The sequence below is a fragment of the Lagenorhynchus albirostris genome, chromosome 4, assembly GCF_949774975.1.
Source record: "Lagenorhynchus albirostris chromosome 4, mLagAlb1.1, whole genome shotgun sequence".
Taxonomy (NCBI): Eukaryota; Metazoa; Chordata; class Mammalia; order Artiodactyla; family Delphinidae; genus Lagenorhynchus; species Lagenorhynchus albirostris.
The window spans coordinates 50828273-50847146 of record NC_083098.1 but is presented as its reverse complement, the minus strand read 5'-3'; the positions used below and the strand labels follow the sequence as shown (position 1 = coordinate 50847146).

The following is an 18874-nucleotide window of genomic DNA, read 5'->3' as shown; positions in this document are numbered from 1 at the left end:
CACCATTAACATTTTGCAAAACTTTAGTACAGTATCACGACCAGGATTTTGGCACTGATATGATTCACTGATCACTTAATGATCCACTTATTCAGATTTCCTCAGTTTTATTTGTAGTCATTTCTTTGTATGGGTGTATGTGTGTGTTTTCAGTTCTGTACAATTTTATCACCTATGTAGATTTGTGTATTTATCACCACAGGTAAGATGCTGAACAGGACCAACTCAGCAAGGACCTTTCATGTTGCTCTTTTATAACTGTGAGCACCACCCACTGCCATCTCTATACTCTGGTCACCACTAACCTGTCCTTCGCATCTAAAATTTTGTCATTTCAAAAATGTTGTATAAATGGAACCATACAGTAACCTTTTGGGATTGGCCTTTTTCATAGCCTAATCTCTTGGAGATTCATTCAATTTACTTTTTTTCACCAATAGTTTGTTTCTTTTTATTGCTAAGCAGTATTCCATGGTATGGATATACCAGTTGGTTTAACCATTCACCTGTTGAAAGACATCTGGGCTAATTACTAGTTTTTGGCTATTACAAATAAAGCTGCTCTGAACATTCATGTACAGGTTTCTGTGTGAACATAAGTTTTCACTTCTTTAGGATAAATGCCCAAGAGTGCAAATGAACTTTTAATGCAGTTCATATATCCAGAATTATGTTTGGCGTGATCCTGCTCTGGATTCCATTTTCACCTTTTATCCAGTCTGATTTCGTGTGGGGCTGTCACCCCTTTCTCCCTGACCTCGGGCCTGTTTACATTTCCAGACTGCTGAGGGCACTCCTGAACTCTGTGGAGGGGATTTGCTTTGCTTTGCTGCCGCCTGATCGCTGGGACTCGCCTCTGCCATTAGTCATGCTTATCAGGTTTGCCGCATTGATGTTTCTTTCTCCCAGCACCTACGTCCAGAGCTCCAGGAGTCTCTACAGTTAAGCCCACACCCGCGTTCTTCTCCCTTCCTCCCTGCGGGAGTGGAAGGCCCTCTCAGCACCCGACGAGGTGAAGTTAGGAAGGAAACAGTTGCAGCTTTTCCTCCGCCCCTGCTGTCCACTTCCCTGTAGTGAACACGTGTTGCCGAGAGATGGCAGTGCTCTTTGCAGCCACTGGGATGGCTCTCCCCTGTCGCCTGTGCTTTGGAGAACCGATGTTGTTCTTTATGTGTACGTTGAAAATGTGGACAGCAGATTTTCCAAAACAACAAAGGCACCAGTAAAACACTGTGTGGTTTACAAACTTTGAAAGAAAACATCACGTTGGCAAATAATGGGTGATGAAAACGGTTCCCCACTTCTTAGAGATGAGTTGAATAAGAAATAGAATTCGGGGATGTGTGTGTGAGGGTATAATTTTAGATGTCAGTACTGGTGGTTGCATTCTGTGTGGCTCCTGAAAAAGACCTGTGAAAATACTGATTTTTTGCCTCCCATCTGATCTAAGACCAGCCAAGGAGCAAGGAGAGCCTGCATTTGAGCTCTGAGACTTGAGATGAACCCCTTTTAGTCCTCAAGGAAAGGCCCTTATGCACAGTGTAAATATAATTTTCACGACAGCAACAGCTAATACTAATAATACAACTCTTCACTTCCTGGTATTTGTCCACTCCCCTGCGTGCGTCACTTCGGTGTGTGCGGGCATGTGTGTAAACATTTGCTGTGCACAGGAAAGCTGTTGTAAAGTGAGAGATTATGGGGTTCCCTTGCTGTTGTAAACAGCTAGTGAGGATAAAGTGAGATGAGCTTTAATGTGAGGTTAACTGATTAACTTGAAGTTGTACGCATGGAAAGAACCGGTGGTGTCCAAGTCGGGTATGGACTTGTGAACAACTGGAGCCGTTCTGCTCCCTAGGGTGCCATGGTCTGGTGCCTTTTTGGAAGCAGTCAGAAAGCCCCACTGTTCATTCGATCCACGTGCGGCTTGGTTAAGTGGAGAACAGGGTGTGGAGGAGAGGGGGTTGGCTCTGGGAGTGGGGCTACAGCCCCAGAATGATTCCTCTGTGTACACACCAGTGTGCCAAGGTCAGAGGGCTGTTTTCCGCTTTCCTGGGTCTGGGTGCTGCTGCGGCTGTGACCCTGCAGCTCAGAACCTAGCCGCGGTCCTGGGGTGGCAAGGGAACACGTGGCTCCACATTAAGCAGCAGCCTTTTTGCTGCTAGTGCATCCTTTGGCAAAAGCCTTCAGTTAGGAGGAGAATTGCTCTGCATAAAGTTATAACCCCGAAACCAGATGCTGTTACTATAGAGACGAGTGAAATGCTGGCGTGGGAGACAGAACAGGGGAGGGATGGGAGAAGGGAGGTGGGAGGGCAAGTGAGGCTAATCTAAAGGCTAGCACACCAAAGACCTTCAACCTTTAGCAGCACTGTGACAGGGCTCACATTCTGAAACTTGTGTGCTGGCGGCCTGCCACTTGCTGACGGCTGCGTGGCAGCTGCTTGCTCTGTGTGGACTAGCTGGTGAGCACGTTGGCAGTTGGCGAGGGCTCTAGGGGTGGGAACTCAGAGGAGTGGAATGTAGATGGGTGCCCATGGCCCAATGGCTGACAGTTTTGCACACATGTTTCTCGTGCCGGGCTTAAGTCACCCTTACAAGCCTGTTCGGCGATTAGGACCGGCTGCTGAGAGCTGGTCCGTTTTGCAGCAGATTTGACATGTGTTACAGTTAAATCACTTTTGTGTCCCAGAATAATGGAGGATGAGAGAAGCCCCACGTTGTGTGGACTTCCGGGGAAGGGGTCGAACTTCTACTGTCAGAGGCCCTGTTGAAGGAAGGCAGTATCGGCCCCGTGTGGATTTTATACTGACTGGTATGACCCTTATCCCCGTGATGATGGTGAGAAGCTTGCAAATCTGTTCTGAACTTTGCCTCACGCTGGCAATGCGAGCAACCTAGGGAGCTGTTTAGAAGCATGCTCCTTCCCTTCTTTGTTTTCAGCAAGTGCAGTTCGTGTGAAAGGAACATTTCAGAATGGATTTGGGGGCCTGATTAGGGACCAGATGAGTTCATTTCTTCTTCCTGGTAGAGGGGAAATCTGGTTGGGTCAGACCGTCATTTTGAAAGATATCTCTGTCTTACTAATAATAGCAAGCAACTGCTGAGAGGATTTGGTGGGGAGGGCGAACACAAACCCAAATAATTGACGCTTGTGGTGTAAAGATGGAAGAAAGCTGTAAAATCCCTGTACTTGGTGCAAAAGCCCAGATGTGCCAGGCTGCACTTGGTCTTGACCGGGAGAGGGCTGCTTTGGGCGTGCAGGTTTTATATTTTCAGTTTGCATTTTCTTTTTCACTTCCTACAGGGAGGAGGAGGCTGCTTACAGATTCTCTGCATTGTCCATCAGAAAGAACTAGGTTTCTAATTACTTGCTATGTATAGTCTTGGAGGGAATGTGAAATATGTATCAAAGAGCCAAAGAATGCCCCAACCATTATTCTCTCTCTAACTCAGACAGAGCCTGGGGACAGTGCTTCAGTTAGGCTGGATGGTTTTCTCCACCCAGGAAGAGGGCTCTGGGCATTCACGTTTGTACGGTCTCCTTCAATTGTTACTGCTTTCTTCCTTTAATTCTGCTTTGATTGTTTGTTGTATGCGATTTTGGGAAGGGCTTAGGTGCAAAGGCTAGTAAACATTTTATTTAGGAAATGTGTGAAAAGTCAGTAAATGACTTTGGGACCAGCGTGATTAATGGTGGGGTGCAGAAATGATATTCTGCAGGAAATTGTGTTGGATTCTGTAGGTTGATAGGAATGGAAAGCGTTTGTTCTGAGAAGAAATGTGGGCCACACTACTCTTTGTTTCCTGAAGGGGAGACAGTACTATGAATGTAGATGCAGTAGTACAGGACTCCAGGATTTTGTTGTGTTTCCAAGGCCTTTTAAGGAAATTTCTCCATTAAGCTGTCATCCTTACCTAGGTCTACGAGTGCTGTATTACTGATGGGGTCTTGTTCTTTGGACCAGCCCTCAGATTGCTAGGGGAAGTCTTCGAGAAGGCAGATATGATTACACTAGAGCCTCTGTCTGTCTTGCTCATCACTGTATCTCCAGTGCCCAGAAGGGTGCATGGCACCTAGTAGGTACTCAGCAAATATTTACTGAATGAATGAATGGAGGAGGGCAGGAAAGAGAAGAGGGAATGACTGAATGCTGCCTGTGTGTCTAGCACCGTGCATGGTATGTTTGAAGTACTTTGGTCATCGTTACCAATGACCTCCATATTGCCAAACCCAAGTTTTTCTTCTCTGTCTCCGTCTTTCTCAGCCTCTCGATAACGGCCCTCTCCTCTTTCCTCAACTTCCTTGACATCACTCTGTCCTGGTTTTCCTCTTACCTCATTGAGTGCTTTTGTTCCTCTGCTCTGCTTGTAAATGTTGGCATGCCCGGCATGCCTGGCACAGGATCTTAGGTCAACTCCTCTATTTCTGTATTTTATTCCTGAATTTCATCTAGTAATAGCTTCAGATACTAGCTTTATTCATTGATTCCCCAATTTTTATCTCCAACCTTAGGCTTCTGAGCTCTAGCCTTAGACCTCCATCTAGTTGTGTGCCTGACAGTTCTTTTTTAATATATAATAAGCATCTCAACCATAAAGTGGCCAGAAAAGAACCCTTGGTTCCTCCCCTGAAACCTGTTTCTCCCATAGTCTTCCCTGGGCTCCTGAGATAGTTTGTTAGTTTCTTTTGTCTCCTGACTATGCACTTTTCACATAGCAGCCAGAGTGATCCTTTATTATTATTATTATTTTATTTTTTATTTTATTTTTTTTTCCCTTTGCAGTACGCAGGCCTCTTACTGCTGTGGCCTCTCCCGTTGCGGGGCACAGGCTCCGGACGTGCAGGCTCAGCGGCCATGGCTCACGGGCCTAGCCGCTCCACGGCATGTGGGATCCTCCCGGACCGGGGCACGAACCCGTGTCCCTTGCATCGGCAGGTGGACTCTCAACCACTGCGCCACCAGGGAAGCCCCAGAGTGATCCTTTAAAAGGCAAAACAGCTCAAGTCACTTTCCATCTTGAAACTCTTCAGAGGCTGCCGTAACACCTAAAATTCTAACTTCTTACCATGAGCTGCATGGCCCTGATTCCCTCCTGCATTGTCACCTCCGGTTGATCTCCTGTCTATCTGTGCAGGCTCACTGACCTTGCTCTGTTCCTATAACATGCTAAACTTCTTCCCACCTTAAGGCCTTTGCCCTTGCTATTCCCTTTGCTTGGAATGTTCTGCCCTCAGATTGTCAAATGCCTGGTTCCTTCCTGTCATTTTCATCTCTGCTCAAATGTCACCTCCTCAGAATCCACATCTGAACCACCTTATGCTAAGTAGCCCCCTGCCTTATTATTATTTTTTTCTGCAAAGCAATTAATGCTAAGATTACCTTGTTCATCTATTTATTATTAGTTTTTGAGACATTTTGTCTGCCTTATTCAAAAATATATTCCCCTCCCTCTCAAGAGTGCCAGGAACATAGCAGACACTAAATAAATATTTGCTGAATCAGTAAATATGTTGGATTATTTAATCTTCATGGGAACCAGAGGCTCACAGAGGCTGGTAACTGACTTGACCTCTCAGATCTTCAAGGCATTTTCTTTTCTACTGTGATCCTGCTGGCTGATCCATGTCCTGTTTTTATTTAGTTTTATATTTTTAGTTTGAGTAGAGAAAAGGAAAAAAGATGAACTTTTACATATAAGACCCATATCCCTGAAAAAGGATATTCTGCAAGTTTCCAAAAGTAATGAGTTTCTCAATGGCATTGTCCACCAATAAAGGTCAGGTGAAGAAGAAAGGAAGGAAACAAACCTTTATTAAACATGTAACAGGTGCTAGGCACAAAACTGAGTGCTTTCATGTGTGTTACCTGATTTGAATTTCCTACAAGGTTGATATTATTTCCCCCTGTTTTGGGGATGGTAAAACCAAGGCTCAAAAAAGTTGGATACTTTGCTCTAGGTGATAGAAATACTAAGAGGTAGAACTAGGTTTTTTGAATCCGGGTCTACCTGACACCATATTTCTGACTTTTTAAGCTCAGATGGTTGCTTTGTGAGATGCTCCTAAAATAGAAAGGAAGAAAAAGATTCAGTGCATATCACATAGATGATAACAAATATGGGAAGCACAAGAATAAGTTATACAGACAGTATGGAAAACAGACCTACAGTACAGTATTCAATACCCGAGCATATAATTGGATGAATGGAATACAGAGTGAACATTTCACTCTCTGGTAGAGCTCATGTACGGTATGACATAGGACAGCTCTCCTCAGAGAACGTTCTTTGTTTCTAGACCGGTACGACACAAGCAGCATTTGAGCAATTCGGGATTTCTTTCTGCTTTCACTATAAATAGAGTTCATGGAATTCTGTATGTCAAAGTTAATGCAATGAAAAGAAGTCACAGAATATGGAAATAAACCTTAACTTATTCTATAAACCAGAGACATGTTTGGCATCTGGAGGCCGTACAAACGCTGTCCTTACTTGGTTGGATCCTGAGGTCTTATTTAGCATAGGAAATTGCAGACATCCTATTATGTAAGGAGACAGGAGGACAGCATAATGTGGCTACAAAATGAAGAACTTTATGCCCTTCAGGGAAGAGTTAACGGGACAGATATACATAGAGAGAGACGTGTGATTAAGAATGTGGAAAATGAATGAATGGGTGGCATATATATGTGACTGTTGCCGAAGCCGGGTTGCTGGATAATCCTCAGATGTCAGATTTCCGTAAGGCCAACATGTGACTCAAAGCTTGCCACTCAACAGAGAACACTGGGCTGTGCTGGTATTAAGAGGCTGGCTGGAAGCTAGGCTTCCACTGTGCACTAGCCTAACTCCCTGTCGCTTTCTGTGCGTGGGTGGGTGTGCATGTGTGCGTGTGTGTGTGTGAGGGTATACATTTTTATGCAGTGGGTGTTTAAAGAGCTAAGCACTGAAGCTGGATTTCCACAAACGATCATCACGAGCGCTCCAGGCACACCAAACTTCCTCTCTTGGTATTTTTTTTTCCTTTCATCTTTTTTTGGGGGCGCATCCCGAAGGGGAGAACCCCCAGCATCCAGCCTAAAGGATCGAGATGATTTTCTCTTACCTGTCCCTGTGGGTGCCCTGTCAAGGTTAGAACTGAAGCTATGTGGGACCGGCATATTCTCAAGCACCAATGAGAGGAGCTGAAGGAGTGAAGCAGCAGCAGACACCAAAGGAAGAGGGACTCTGCCCTGTTAACATGAACAGCAGCTTGCAGGTTCACCTGCCCAGAAGCTGGGCTGTGTCCAGTGGCTCACTCCAGGAGAAGTCTGAGCATTCTTTTTTTCTTTTTTATTACTATAGGATGGAGGATGAAGCTGTCCTGGACAGAGGGGCTTCCTTCCTTAAGCATGTGTGTGATGAAGAAGAAGTAGAAGGTGAGCTCGCTGGGTCTGGGGAAGTGTATATTCATATACATATGTCTTTGTAAATAATAGCACTCATGCATTTCATGTATCTTATAATTTTGAAGTTAAAAACCCAAGCCTATCTGTGGAGTTTCATTAATCTCCACATTTTGCTTCAACACAGAGTAATTCTAAGAACTTCCGTGGACCATCAGAATCTGAATCAGTGTTGTCCCGCATGGTTGACAACAACAACAAAAAGGTCTTACTTTGAAGCAGGTGCCTGTATTAGCTGTGCCTCTCTGTCAAAAATAAATATTTTGCCAGATAATATTAACTACCTTCCAATGACTAATTCAGGAAAGCTGCTAGATTTATATAAATGTATTTGGCAGTATCTTCTAATATTCTTTCTTATAGCCTGCAGGGTAGAAAAACAGATGTTGCAGAGAGAGAACGATACCATTACTGCAGGAAACATGGGGCTAAGCTGAGGAGTTAAAGAGTGGTAATTATGGATGTGTCTCAGTTAAGAAAAGATGGACAAGCACTTTTTTTTTTTTTTTTTTTTAACAGGGAAGCCACTTGGGGCTACTTTTCTTTGTGGGAAAGTTTTTAATTACAAATTCAGTTTATTTAATGAATGAATACATTTATCTATTCACTGTATCTATACACTTTTGGACTGAGTTTGGGTAGTTTATTTTTTTACTATCCAAAAGTCTATTATAATATTCTATTATTATCTTTTCAATATCTATATCTGTAGACCCTTTCTTGATGTTGTCGCTCTTACTCTTTTCTTTTTTTAACATCTTTATTGGAGTATAATTGCTTTACAATGGTGTGTTAGTTTCTGAGACAAGCAGTTTTTACTTAAAAAATCTCTAGGACCTCTTTTATTAATGTTCTCCAGTGCCAGTTGAAAATCAAATAAGAGTTAAATTTTAGCTGGTGCTATGGTGCTTTCAGTGTGCCTTTTCTTCTCTTGTCTCTTGACTTATCAATGATGTGGGAATAATACTATTTATTTGACAGTCATAAAGCAGGGCTTAATTAATATTTATTAAAATAATTATTTGAAGGCGTGACAGGTATACAACATTTATAATGACAGTTTTAAAAACAATGAAGGTTCTAGAAAGTACTCATAAAGTTAAGTAAGACTTCCTGGTGAACCATGTCTTAAATTCTGCCCTTTAAAATCACCTGAGAAAGGATTCATATGTATTTTGGAAACTCCAGTCTGATGGGTACCATTTGGTAATTACTTAATGCCTACCAAGACTTGGACCAGACGGGTGGTGGAGTTGGGAAAAAGAAGGTGGATACTGTGTGTTCTGGAGTGATTCATCAACCAGACTGAACACCAGGTCCCAGGCAAGTGATACTCCTGTGCCATCTGGGATAGTGTGAATAGTGTGGCCATTATGTTTCCTAGGTAAGTTTCTTCTGACCCTGTAGTGCTGGAGTGTTGGTTCCCCCAGCCCCCCATCTCCCTACTTGCCACATGTATGCTCTTGAGACTGAATAATAAGAATTCGATGCCTACGTTTCTTAGGAAAAAGGAAACCACAATATTTTCTTTCATATTGTTTTATGGGTTCCTTGCACTTTTACAACATGACTGTGGGAAAATGCCAAGTTAGTGAAAGCAAAATAGTGAAACTTTTGTCTGAAGATTCTAGTAACCCATGCTGCTAAGTCTTCATTGTGCTGACTCTGTCACTGTCCCAGTGTCAAAGGGGAGATAAGAATCTTAAAGTTATAGCATATGAATATAAGAAATATTGTAGGAATGAGCAAATATCCTATAATTTCAGGACAATTAAAGTAGAAAAATCTGTGAGAAAGCGTGGGGGTGAGATGTGTACTGTGTGTGTGTGTGTGTGTGTGTTCCTTGAGAATAACCGTCTAGCTAAGTTCACAGGAGATGTAAATCACCTCTTGAATTTGTAAGGTCTATAGGACTGACAGCACTCTACTGCAGTAGGATATTGTACATGGGTTTCTTAAGTCTTTGACTAAGAAGTTTTTCCCTTGATTTTCAAGCACAAAATTAAGACAACACTGTAATGAATAGCACACAAATCTGTAGCTGGGTTTCTTTATGGAGAAACAAAAAAGGCAAAAGGTAGAGATATCTGTAAAATTGTCTTTGTGATGACTCAACTTGCCACATGGATTTTGTGTATTTTCCTATTCTGGTAAGACTTCTATTTTAATGATTATCTTTCACAATGAGTGGAGCTTGGGTTGATTACATTTCTTTCAAAGCATGTTTAGCTAGTTGCCTGTGGTTGAATCCTGAGGCCCTGTAGGATGGTTGCTTATGGCCATTATTTGGTGGAGAACATCCAACAGTGTGGGCTCCTTATAGCAGAAGTCATGAAACAGTAATTAGGAACTGTTGTTTCTAATTCAGTGCCCTCCCAGTTGACCCTGCCATTTTCTCACCTGGCTTCATCCACTTTCTCACCTAGCACTTAAATTTTGTAGTAACTCTAGGTGAAAGTGTAAAGAGGTTGAAATGGAGATGGGCTTGATGGCTTATTCATGGTCCCAGTGGTTGAGAGTGAAGAAACAGATGACTTGACTGTCAAGACTTCTAATCAAGATTTTGATGGGAATGTTTTCCACAAGGATGTGAGTCTGTCTCATATTTTTAATTGCATAGAGTGTACTTGAAGGAAAGCAGACTGTTATTTTTGTTACAAAGTAGCTGAGTTTCTGGTACATTTATGGCGGAAGTAAGTGCTCCAGGTTTAAGGATCAGAAATTCAAAGGGCAAGGAGCTGAGGGGCTTCCTTCCTTAAGCATGTGTGTGGTGAAGAAGAAGGAGCTGGAACACCTAACATTTCTGTTATCAAATGTGTTTCCTTTTATCCAAGTATTTATTTCTCTTGGCTTCTTGGATAAACATGGTTGAAGTATATTGCAGCACACTTGGCACAAGTGAGCTTAAGATAAAACTTTGTTTCTTAAAGTAATTTGCACAAATAAGATGCACTCCCATTAAATGATTATTAGGGTGACTTCCAGTAACTCTAGTTACTCTGAAATGTTTATGCTTTGAAAGTTCTTCTTAAGGTCGCTCAGTTTGGGGTGACTGGATTCAGCTCAGCCTGAAGGCAAGAAGAGTCAGATGCTCCCTGGTAGTTCTTTCTAATGCTGTAGCTCTGAGCAGGGGAGACAGGTTGAGATTTCCAACCATACCCTCAGTTCACCTGCTTCAACTTTACTCTCAGTGGGTGGTGTGACACTTAATCCACATTCTAAAAACTCAGTAGAAAACCATCAGCTGCAAAACTCACTAAGAATAGAGTGAGTCAGAAGAGGAGTCATCTTCTGTTTAAATAATGAATTTATCTATGTGAGATATATATTTAAAGACCTAAAGCTCGTTTTCACATAATTTGCCTCCTGTGCATTTGTGTTAATGGTTTAAAAAGATACTCTTGAGAAAGGAAACCAAGTGTCGAATTTAATCTTTAAAATAAAGAGAGGCTTGTATGTCTGTTCTTTCAGTGGCTACCTTCTACTGTGTTTTGTAAAGCTAACATTTTTGGCATAGAGTGGTTACTGTGGATAAACTCATTTAAAATTTGTAACATTTCAGATATCTTATTTGTTTCTGTTCCAAAAGGCTCCCGCCCAGACATTTCCACAGAATTGGTCTATAAATGACAAATTGACATTACCAGAGTGACCCAGAAATGCCCACTATGACGAACAAGACTGATTTTTCATTTCAAACACACTTAATGGAAATTGGCAAACTTTGTTGGGTGAACTGGGGTTGAGATAGGAAGAAAGATCCCAGGTAGCTTTTTCTAGAGGAAGAAATTCTATGGATATTTTATCCGTTAAGAAGTCAGCCAGGATTTTGGATCTGTATGATATAAACAGATTACTTAATATTCTCATATTTTGCAATAGGGGAAAAAGAGCAAACTCCACCTTATCCTTGAGATAAAGCCTTGGCTCTGCAAGCCTAGGTAACTCCCCGGCAAGCCTTGGCAACTCTGACTTCACGAGGAGGGGCCTTTTCTTAACATCAAGCCTACCCAGCAACTCAGGAAGCATAAAGTACAGCAAGACAATATTGGCTGAAATGGGTCTGCATTTCTGAAGTTTGATCGGTGCTCTAAATGCCATTATGATATATTGGGGTGGTTTTCCTCTTCCATTGAAAACCAAGTCCAAAAGGAAGTGTGCTCCCATCTGTCCAAATGGAAGAATAATTCTACAAATTCTCATGTCTACTGATGGATATTAAGAGAGAGAGTATGGTTGAAAATGCTTGGAATTTACAGGAAGGTTATTTTTAGGGAAATAAAAGTAAAAAAGTTGGACAGGGTCTGGAACAAAGTAGACGTTCACTAAATATTTTGTTAAAAGAAAGAATGAATAAATGAATGTGTAAATAAACTAAATGAAGCATATATAGAATTACTTTATATAGTCCTCTAAAATCTTCTTTTAAATTTTTTTAGTTAGAAATTTGGTTCTCTTACTTCTCTTAGTCAAATGAGATGATATAGTCTCTGATGATCCTATGTTTGCTATTAATCCCATTTGATTTTGCAAAGATCATTGATATATTTATATCATTTCTATTGATAAGAAAAAGAAGCCCCTAAAACACCTCCAACCTTATTCTTCTTCCTTCCTCTGCTCTGTATTTTGAGGAGAGAGACTAAAATGATGAAATGGTGGCTTTTGTATTTTTGGAGGTCAGGATCTCAACATTTTACAGACATGAAATCATAATGACTTAAACCTATTTTTCACTAGAGGATATTGTGATGATGTATTTATGTGTATTGGAGGAGGTAGTATGCTAAAGAAAAAGTGGGGCCTGGTGGACATTTGTTAATAATTACAATGGTCAAAAACATAATTGCGGAGAAGGAGTGAATGAAAACCTATCAGCTGGGAAGGGAGGGGCTGAGTCCAAGCGGGTGCTATTCTGAGCGCAGGATGTAAGTGTCCGGTTGCATTTTGCTGACCTCCTCTCTCCTGTTCACTCTAATTGCTCCGAAACAGTGTGGACAGAGGAAATACTTGGGCAAATATCGCTGAAGGAAAAGCCTTCTTGAAAGAAACAATGTATCCACACGTTGGAGAGCTTGAAGGAAATGCGGTGAGGTGTTTAAGGGTTGATGCTTGGGTTCCCAGAGCATGTTGAGCCCACGCAGACCTTTCCCAGTGTCCTGCTGCTTTCTCCTTGTGGCTCCAGCTGAAAGCCCGCCAGAGGGCCTAAAGCAGGCAATACTTAGCTCTCTGACACCTCCTGCTGTGTCAGTGACATTAAATATTTGTATATAGATTTCTTGGATGATAATTCCATGGGTTTTTGAAACTGGAGTCAGACATCCCTTCCCAGAGTTTTCCAGTTGTAGAGAATTCCCTGGTAGTGTAGTACGGGCTAAAGCCCTCTAGAAGCCACTTTCTGTCCTAGGTGACTACATTCTTTTATGGCAAGAGGCATACAAAATTGAACTTGGTACTTGAGTTGTGTTTTACAAGGATTCAGAAATAATACACTTGGAGCATATTTTGTCTATAGCGGAGTTTCTTTTTCAAAGCTTTGTATCTGCTCATTTTTTTTTTTGCGGTACGCGGGCCTCTCACTGCTGTGGCCTCTCCCGTTGCGGAGCACGGGCTCCGGACGCGCAGGCTCAGCGGCCATGGCTCACGGGCCCAGCCGCTCCGCGGCACGTGGGATCTTCCCGGACTGGGCACGAACCCATGTCCCCTGCATCGGCAGGCGGACTCGCAACCACTGCGCCACCAGGGAAGCCCCTCTGCTCATATTTTTGAGACATATTATTTCATATTTATTTTTGGGAGTCTCTGTCATTTGTGTTATTCATGTGTTATTAAAGCAGAGTGGCTAAGCATCGGTGTGGAAATAAAAGTTTAAAACTTGCTGTATTGCTGAAGCATTGCATAAATGAAGGACGAAACTTAAAGTTTGGATTTTGAATTTCTCAGTTCTGCAAAATGAGAATAATAGAACATGTCATTCACCGTAGAACTGTTTAAATAATTACCAGAAATAATGTTGCTGCTGTACCTGGCATTAGGCATAGGAGTGCTTTATACTATACCACTGTCTGTCCTTTTGCTTTCTGATTGATACAGTCTCACCAATAATTTTTTTTGGCGCATTGTGGCTTGTGGGATATTAGTTCCCTGACCAGGGATTGAACCTGGGCCCACAACAGTGAAAGCACAGAGTCCTAACCACTGGACCACCAGGGAATTCCCCTCACCAATAATTTTCCATGATGATTATCATTCCAAAAAATTCGAACTGACCGAAATGATGTTTGTTATTTGCTTAATTCATCTTAGCAAGGCATCTATCCCTTGCCTTCCTAATAACCACGCTTACCTACTGCTTCTTGTATTGGAAAAGGAAAGCTAGAAAGGTCAAGAGAAGTTTCCTGAGGCCTGCTGTTTATTTCTCTTTGGACTCATTCTGATTCCCTTTAAGCTCTGGGCATGAGATCTGATTTCCATGGTTAGTCTGCTCCGACAGACATTACCCCTAGTTTGTGAAACTGTCTCGTTTTTCAAGAGACACACTAACCATGATTGCATACAGGGTAAATTACAAATGCATGCCCACTGTCTAATAAAACCTGCAAAGTTACTTTTTCTGGAAAACAGATTAAAGTGTATGATATTTTCCTACCAATGAGGAGGATTCAAGGGTCTATTATATATGTAATATGTATAAATATATATATATATTTTTTCTTTTTTTCCCTTCCTTGCTCTGCAGCATAGACTGGGGTAATTCTGTCCACTACTGGCTGTTACGTAATTTAGGTGCCATTTCAATGAGATTATTCAATAGTATAGAAGTAATACCAAGTATTCAAACCTGAGCTAAGTATTTCTCCATTTTTATCATTACAAGATTCAGAGTCACTGGGGGAATTGAAAATTGGGACTGATGAGGGAGAGTAGAGTAAGAATGGAATGAAACTGAATAAAGCTCAGTTGAGGCTCTCCCATTGCTCCAGTGAGCATACTGCTGGGATCCGGTTTTGTTTTGTTTTGTTTTACTTTTTTGGCTGATAGCATTTAGGGGACTGAGGTGAGAGCCTGCCATGGCACGAGTTCACAGGAGGTTCCAAATATTGTACCTCTGAAGCTGCTGATTGCCAGGTGGGATGAAGGTGAAGGGAGGGAGGGTGGTGAGTGACATCCATTAAATCAGCAGTAGAGGCGACTTAAATAACTCCCTTCCCTGAATAGCTGCAAAAGCTTTTAAATCTGGTTAATTGTTTTTACCTTTCTATAGAGTTAGAATTACAAGGCAGCTATCCTAAGTGCGATATCCAACATGTTCACCTATCTTGATACTGTATTGACTTTGAAAGGAGAACAGACTTTACTTCAACCTCTCCGGACGTGACTTTACCAACTCTTTTCATGGTGGGATACTCAAGAACTTTTACAAGGCCAAAACTTCTGGAAATAAAAACGAATGTTTGAATTTTAGTAAAATTGGCCAACATATCAGCTTTAGAGGGCCAGAATCTCACATTTATGGATTAGTTAAATCACCACCCTACTCTCCAGTTGATTATTAAATTTTCAACACGATTCTATCCCTGTTGAAAAATAAAGACAATGTCTTGGATGTTAAATGAAAGCTCACAGTCAAATCCAATGGATATAGGTATTTGGCAAATTCAGTCGGTATCTGGGTTGAGATACTTTTATTCAGCCTGCTGTGGGTTAAAGAACATGGTGGGGAACCAGGAGTCTCAGGACCTATTTCTGTTCTTGGCTCTGCCCCGCCTTACTGGGTAACATGAGGCCAATCATGTTTGTGTGGTTATATTTCCTTTGTACAGAGTGCAGTTAATAACCTATCTTCTTATCCACCTGCTAGAGATGCTCTAAGGATTCTTGGATAACACCAGAAAAATACTTTGATATTTGCAGTAAGCCATTGACGAATTACTTGATTTCTGAATCTCAGTTTTTCATACAAAGAAACAGCATTGGTGCTTCTTTATCTCCTAGTCTTGCTAGGGAAATAAGGAAACTAATTTGAAATCCCCAGAATGAACCCTGTAAATTTAAGATGTTATCTTCCTTGGTTATATTCCTTGCAGGTGATTTATCTTTGTGCTTAACCCTTTCTCACCAGTGCTTGCTGTGACTGCAGAATGCTTTCAGACTAAAGCTAGTACTGATAACTGGTGATTAACAAATTAGTTGGTTAATATCTATGTTAACTCTTCTTGTTAACTCTGATGGACAGTGCTTTTATTAACTTTTTCTTTAAGCTTATGAAAATGGTAACCAACAGTTGCAGATATATAAGCTTTAATATGTTGCTTTTTCAGGCTCATATGTATCGTTGAAAGTGATAATATATTCCAATTAGGGACATAATTAATGTGCGGTCAAATAAACCAGTCATTAATTAAGGACACAAGGTTGTTTGATGTGATAATTTAGAGAGTGTATCATGTAGGTGGGTGAGGTTACATGGGAAACCAAGGTATGTATCTCCCATAGAGTGACATTAAGTTGAGACCTAAAGGGTGAAGAGGGTTAGCTAGGTCAGGAATGAGGGAAGCCTCCCAGGCAGGGTGTGTGAAGGCCCAGTGGTGAGAAAGAGGTAGACCTGTTAGAGAAGTGAAAATAAAGCCCATGTGGCTAGACTACATGAATAGGGAGAGAGTGGCCTGAAGTGGATGGAACCCAGATAATTCATGGCCTTTTATACTATGCTAAGGATTTAGGATTTTACTGAGGGTGCACTGGGGAGCCACTGCAGAGGGTTGTAAGCAGGGAAGTGACAAGACAAAATTTGCATTTTAAAAAATATCTCTTTGGCTCATGGGTGGAGAGAGCTTCCCAACAGGGCAAAGATAAAAGTGGAGACACTGTTGCTAAGATTCAGCTGAGAGATGATTTTGGGTTAGAGTAGAGGGACAAAAAGATGGGTTGAATTGCCAGGACTTGCTGATGGACAGATGGGTGGGTGGGGGTGATTGCTTCTGGATTTGTGCTGTGAGCAATTTGGGAGACTTATGTGCCATTTGTACGATGGAGGAATAGTAGTGGAGGATGGTAGGCAATCAGCTTTTTGAGTCTGAGGTCCCTGTGAGACATCCAAGTAGAACTCTAAAGTAGGCACTTGGCTACACAACTGGAGCTAAAAAGAAAGGGCAGGGATGGAGATGTAAGTTTTTTTGGAATCCCAGGGAGATAGCTAGCATTTCAAGCCATAGGAATGGATGACATTACCAAGGGGAGAGAATAGAATGAGAAGAGGACTGGGTGGGCTCTGCTCTGCCAACCTTTGGAGACTGAGAAGGAGCAATCATAGAAGCTGGAGGGTAACCAAGAAAAGTGTGTGTCTGAGGCCAAGAGAAGAGCATTTTCAGCAAGGAGCCAGTGACCGACAGTGCTGAGTGCTGCCTGGAGTCAAGTAGATGAGGAGCGAAAAGTAACCAGTGGCTTTGGCAGAAAAAAGTGCTTGGTGGCTTTTGTTAGCAATCTGGGTGGCATGGTTAGTAAAGAGTCAAATCGGAGTAGACTGAAGAGTGCCCAAAGAGAAAGCTATCCTCATAAGAAGTGGCGAAGGGGGCTTCCCTGGTGGCGCAGTGGTTGAGAGTCCGCCTGCCGATGCAGGGGACGCTGGTTTGTGCCCCGGTCCGGGAAGATCCCACATGCCGCGGAGCGGCTGGGCCCGTGAGCCATGGCCGCTGAGCCTGCGCGTCCGGAGCCTGTGCTCTGCAACGGGAGAGGCCACAACAGTGAGAGACCTGCGTACCGCAAAAAAAAAAAAAAAAAAAAAAAAAGAAGTGGCGAAGGGACCTGGAGAAATAGTAGAAAACTTTTGGCCTTTCCCCTATGTGCTCCATTACACTTAACCAATTAGAATACTTAGAATTCTTATAGAATTTTTAGAGCTAGAAAGGATTTTAGAGAAAATGTAGCTCAACGTTCTCACCTTACACATGGAGAGATGAGCCTTGGAGAAGGTAAAGTGATTTGCTTGCAGTAACGCTGATAGTAATTGGGAAGAACTAGTACAAGGAAGGCAAGCTTCTTGACTTTCCCAGGGCAGTGCTCATTCCAAAAAAGTGTGCTTGAAGTCTGGTTCCTCTGGAGCGGGAAAGGAATTTAGAAAAGGAGATGGATGAGAGCTTAAAGAAGCGCCTGGAAGAATAGGGGGTAGAAAGAACTAACTGGAGAAGAATAAAAGGTGTTGGGAGAGCTTATGAAAAGGTGACAGAGAAAGAAGACAGAAGCCTGGCTGGCCTCATTGTTTGCATGACCGCAGATGCTCGTGGGAGGACAGATGTCAGAGCCAGAACGTCTTCATGTTCTGGGGCCGTTTATGGTTACTAAGCGTTGTGGATTTAAACTTGTCATTCTCTGGTTATAAGACAGAAACATTTTCAAGAATTCCTGAGCCCTTTTTGTCTTCTAGGTAGTTGCTAACTTGAAAGGCCTAATCGATTACCTTTTCCCTCCTTGACTGTATTTTGCAGACAATGGAAAATGGGGGGTAGTGTCGGGGACTGGTACCGTGGTAGTAGGAAAGTAGGAAAGGAAACCTTATATAACCAGGAGCACCAAGAGTCCCGGCCTCTATGTCATTAATTATTTGGCTTTAGTTGGTTCATTGGTATATGAAGAGGTTTAATCAGGTGATCTTTAAGGTCATTTCAACTCTAAAAGTATGATTATGAGCTGCGGTGTCAGTGAATGTTGTCCTGTTTTCTAGGTGCATGGGGAAAACCATAGTCATGAAGATTCTGGGATTGGGCTTAACTAGGCTCGTTTAAGTCTCTCGAAGCACTTTCCCTAGTTCTTGGTCATTGTTTTAGCCCCATGGCATTATCCACATCTCATTTACCTATATACAGGTATGTGAGAGGAAGGAATTATGTGAACTAATATTAGTGATACCTGATTAGCCGTGAGTGCATTGACTATATGGTGGATTATCTGTCTATAGCGACTAAAGACCACTCTTCCTATTGCCCAGCCAGGGCTTAGGCCAGTGCTAAAAGGGAAGCCAGAATAGAGTCGGAGATGAACAATGTGGTTAGAATGAGAGTGTGAATGTGCGCGTTTATGTGTCTGTCTAAGCTGCCTCTCTGGCTGCAATTGCAAATCCGGTTATCAATGACCATTGCATTAGCCATTGTTTTCTCTCTTCCAGTCCCACTTGCCATTCAGTTGTGCAAATGGTGACCACAAGGGAGATAATGGAAACTGTCAGTTCTCTGTGTTTGGCTCACAGGTGGATTTTGTCTGACTGCATGTGTACTGCACATTAAAATGCTCCAGCTCTTTCGGGGTTCTGGGATGTCAGGATGAGTCAAGGTTTCACCTCTTCCTATTGGGTGGCTCCTCTTGGCTCTTAGCCCTGCCCTGACTGGCTCTGACCTTCCCAGGCCTTTTGGCTCCACTCTTCTCTGTGCTGTC

The 18874-nt window shown here is 42.3% G+C and overlaps 1 protein-coding gene across 1 annotated transcript in view; it reads left to right on the top strand.

Moving 5' to 3' along the window:
• Nucleotides 1–18874, top strand: part of SLC4A4 (solute carrier family 4 member 4) — a 347265-nt gene that overhangs the window by 43701 nt on the left and 284690 nt on the right. Inside the window, exon 2 of the mRNA XM_060148054.1 lies at nucleotides 7347–7420. Coding sequence (XP_060004037.1) covers nucleotides 7348–7420 — 73 coding nt within the window. The 5' untranslated portion in view covers nucleotide 7347. The remainder of the gene's footprint in view (nucleotides 1–7346; nucleotides 7421–18874) is intronic.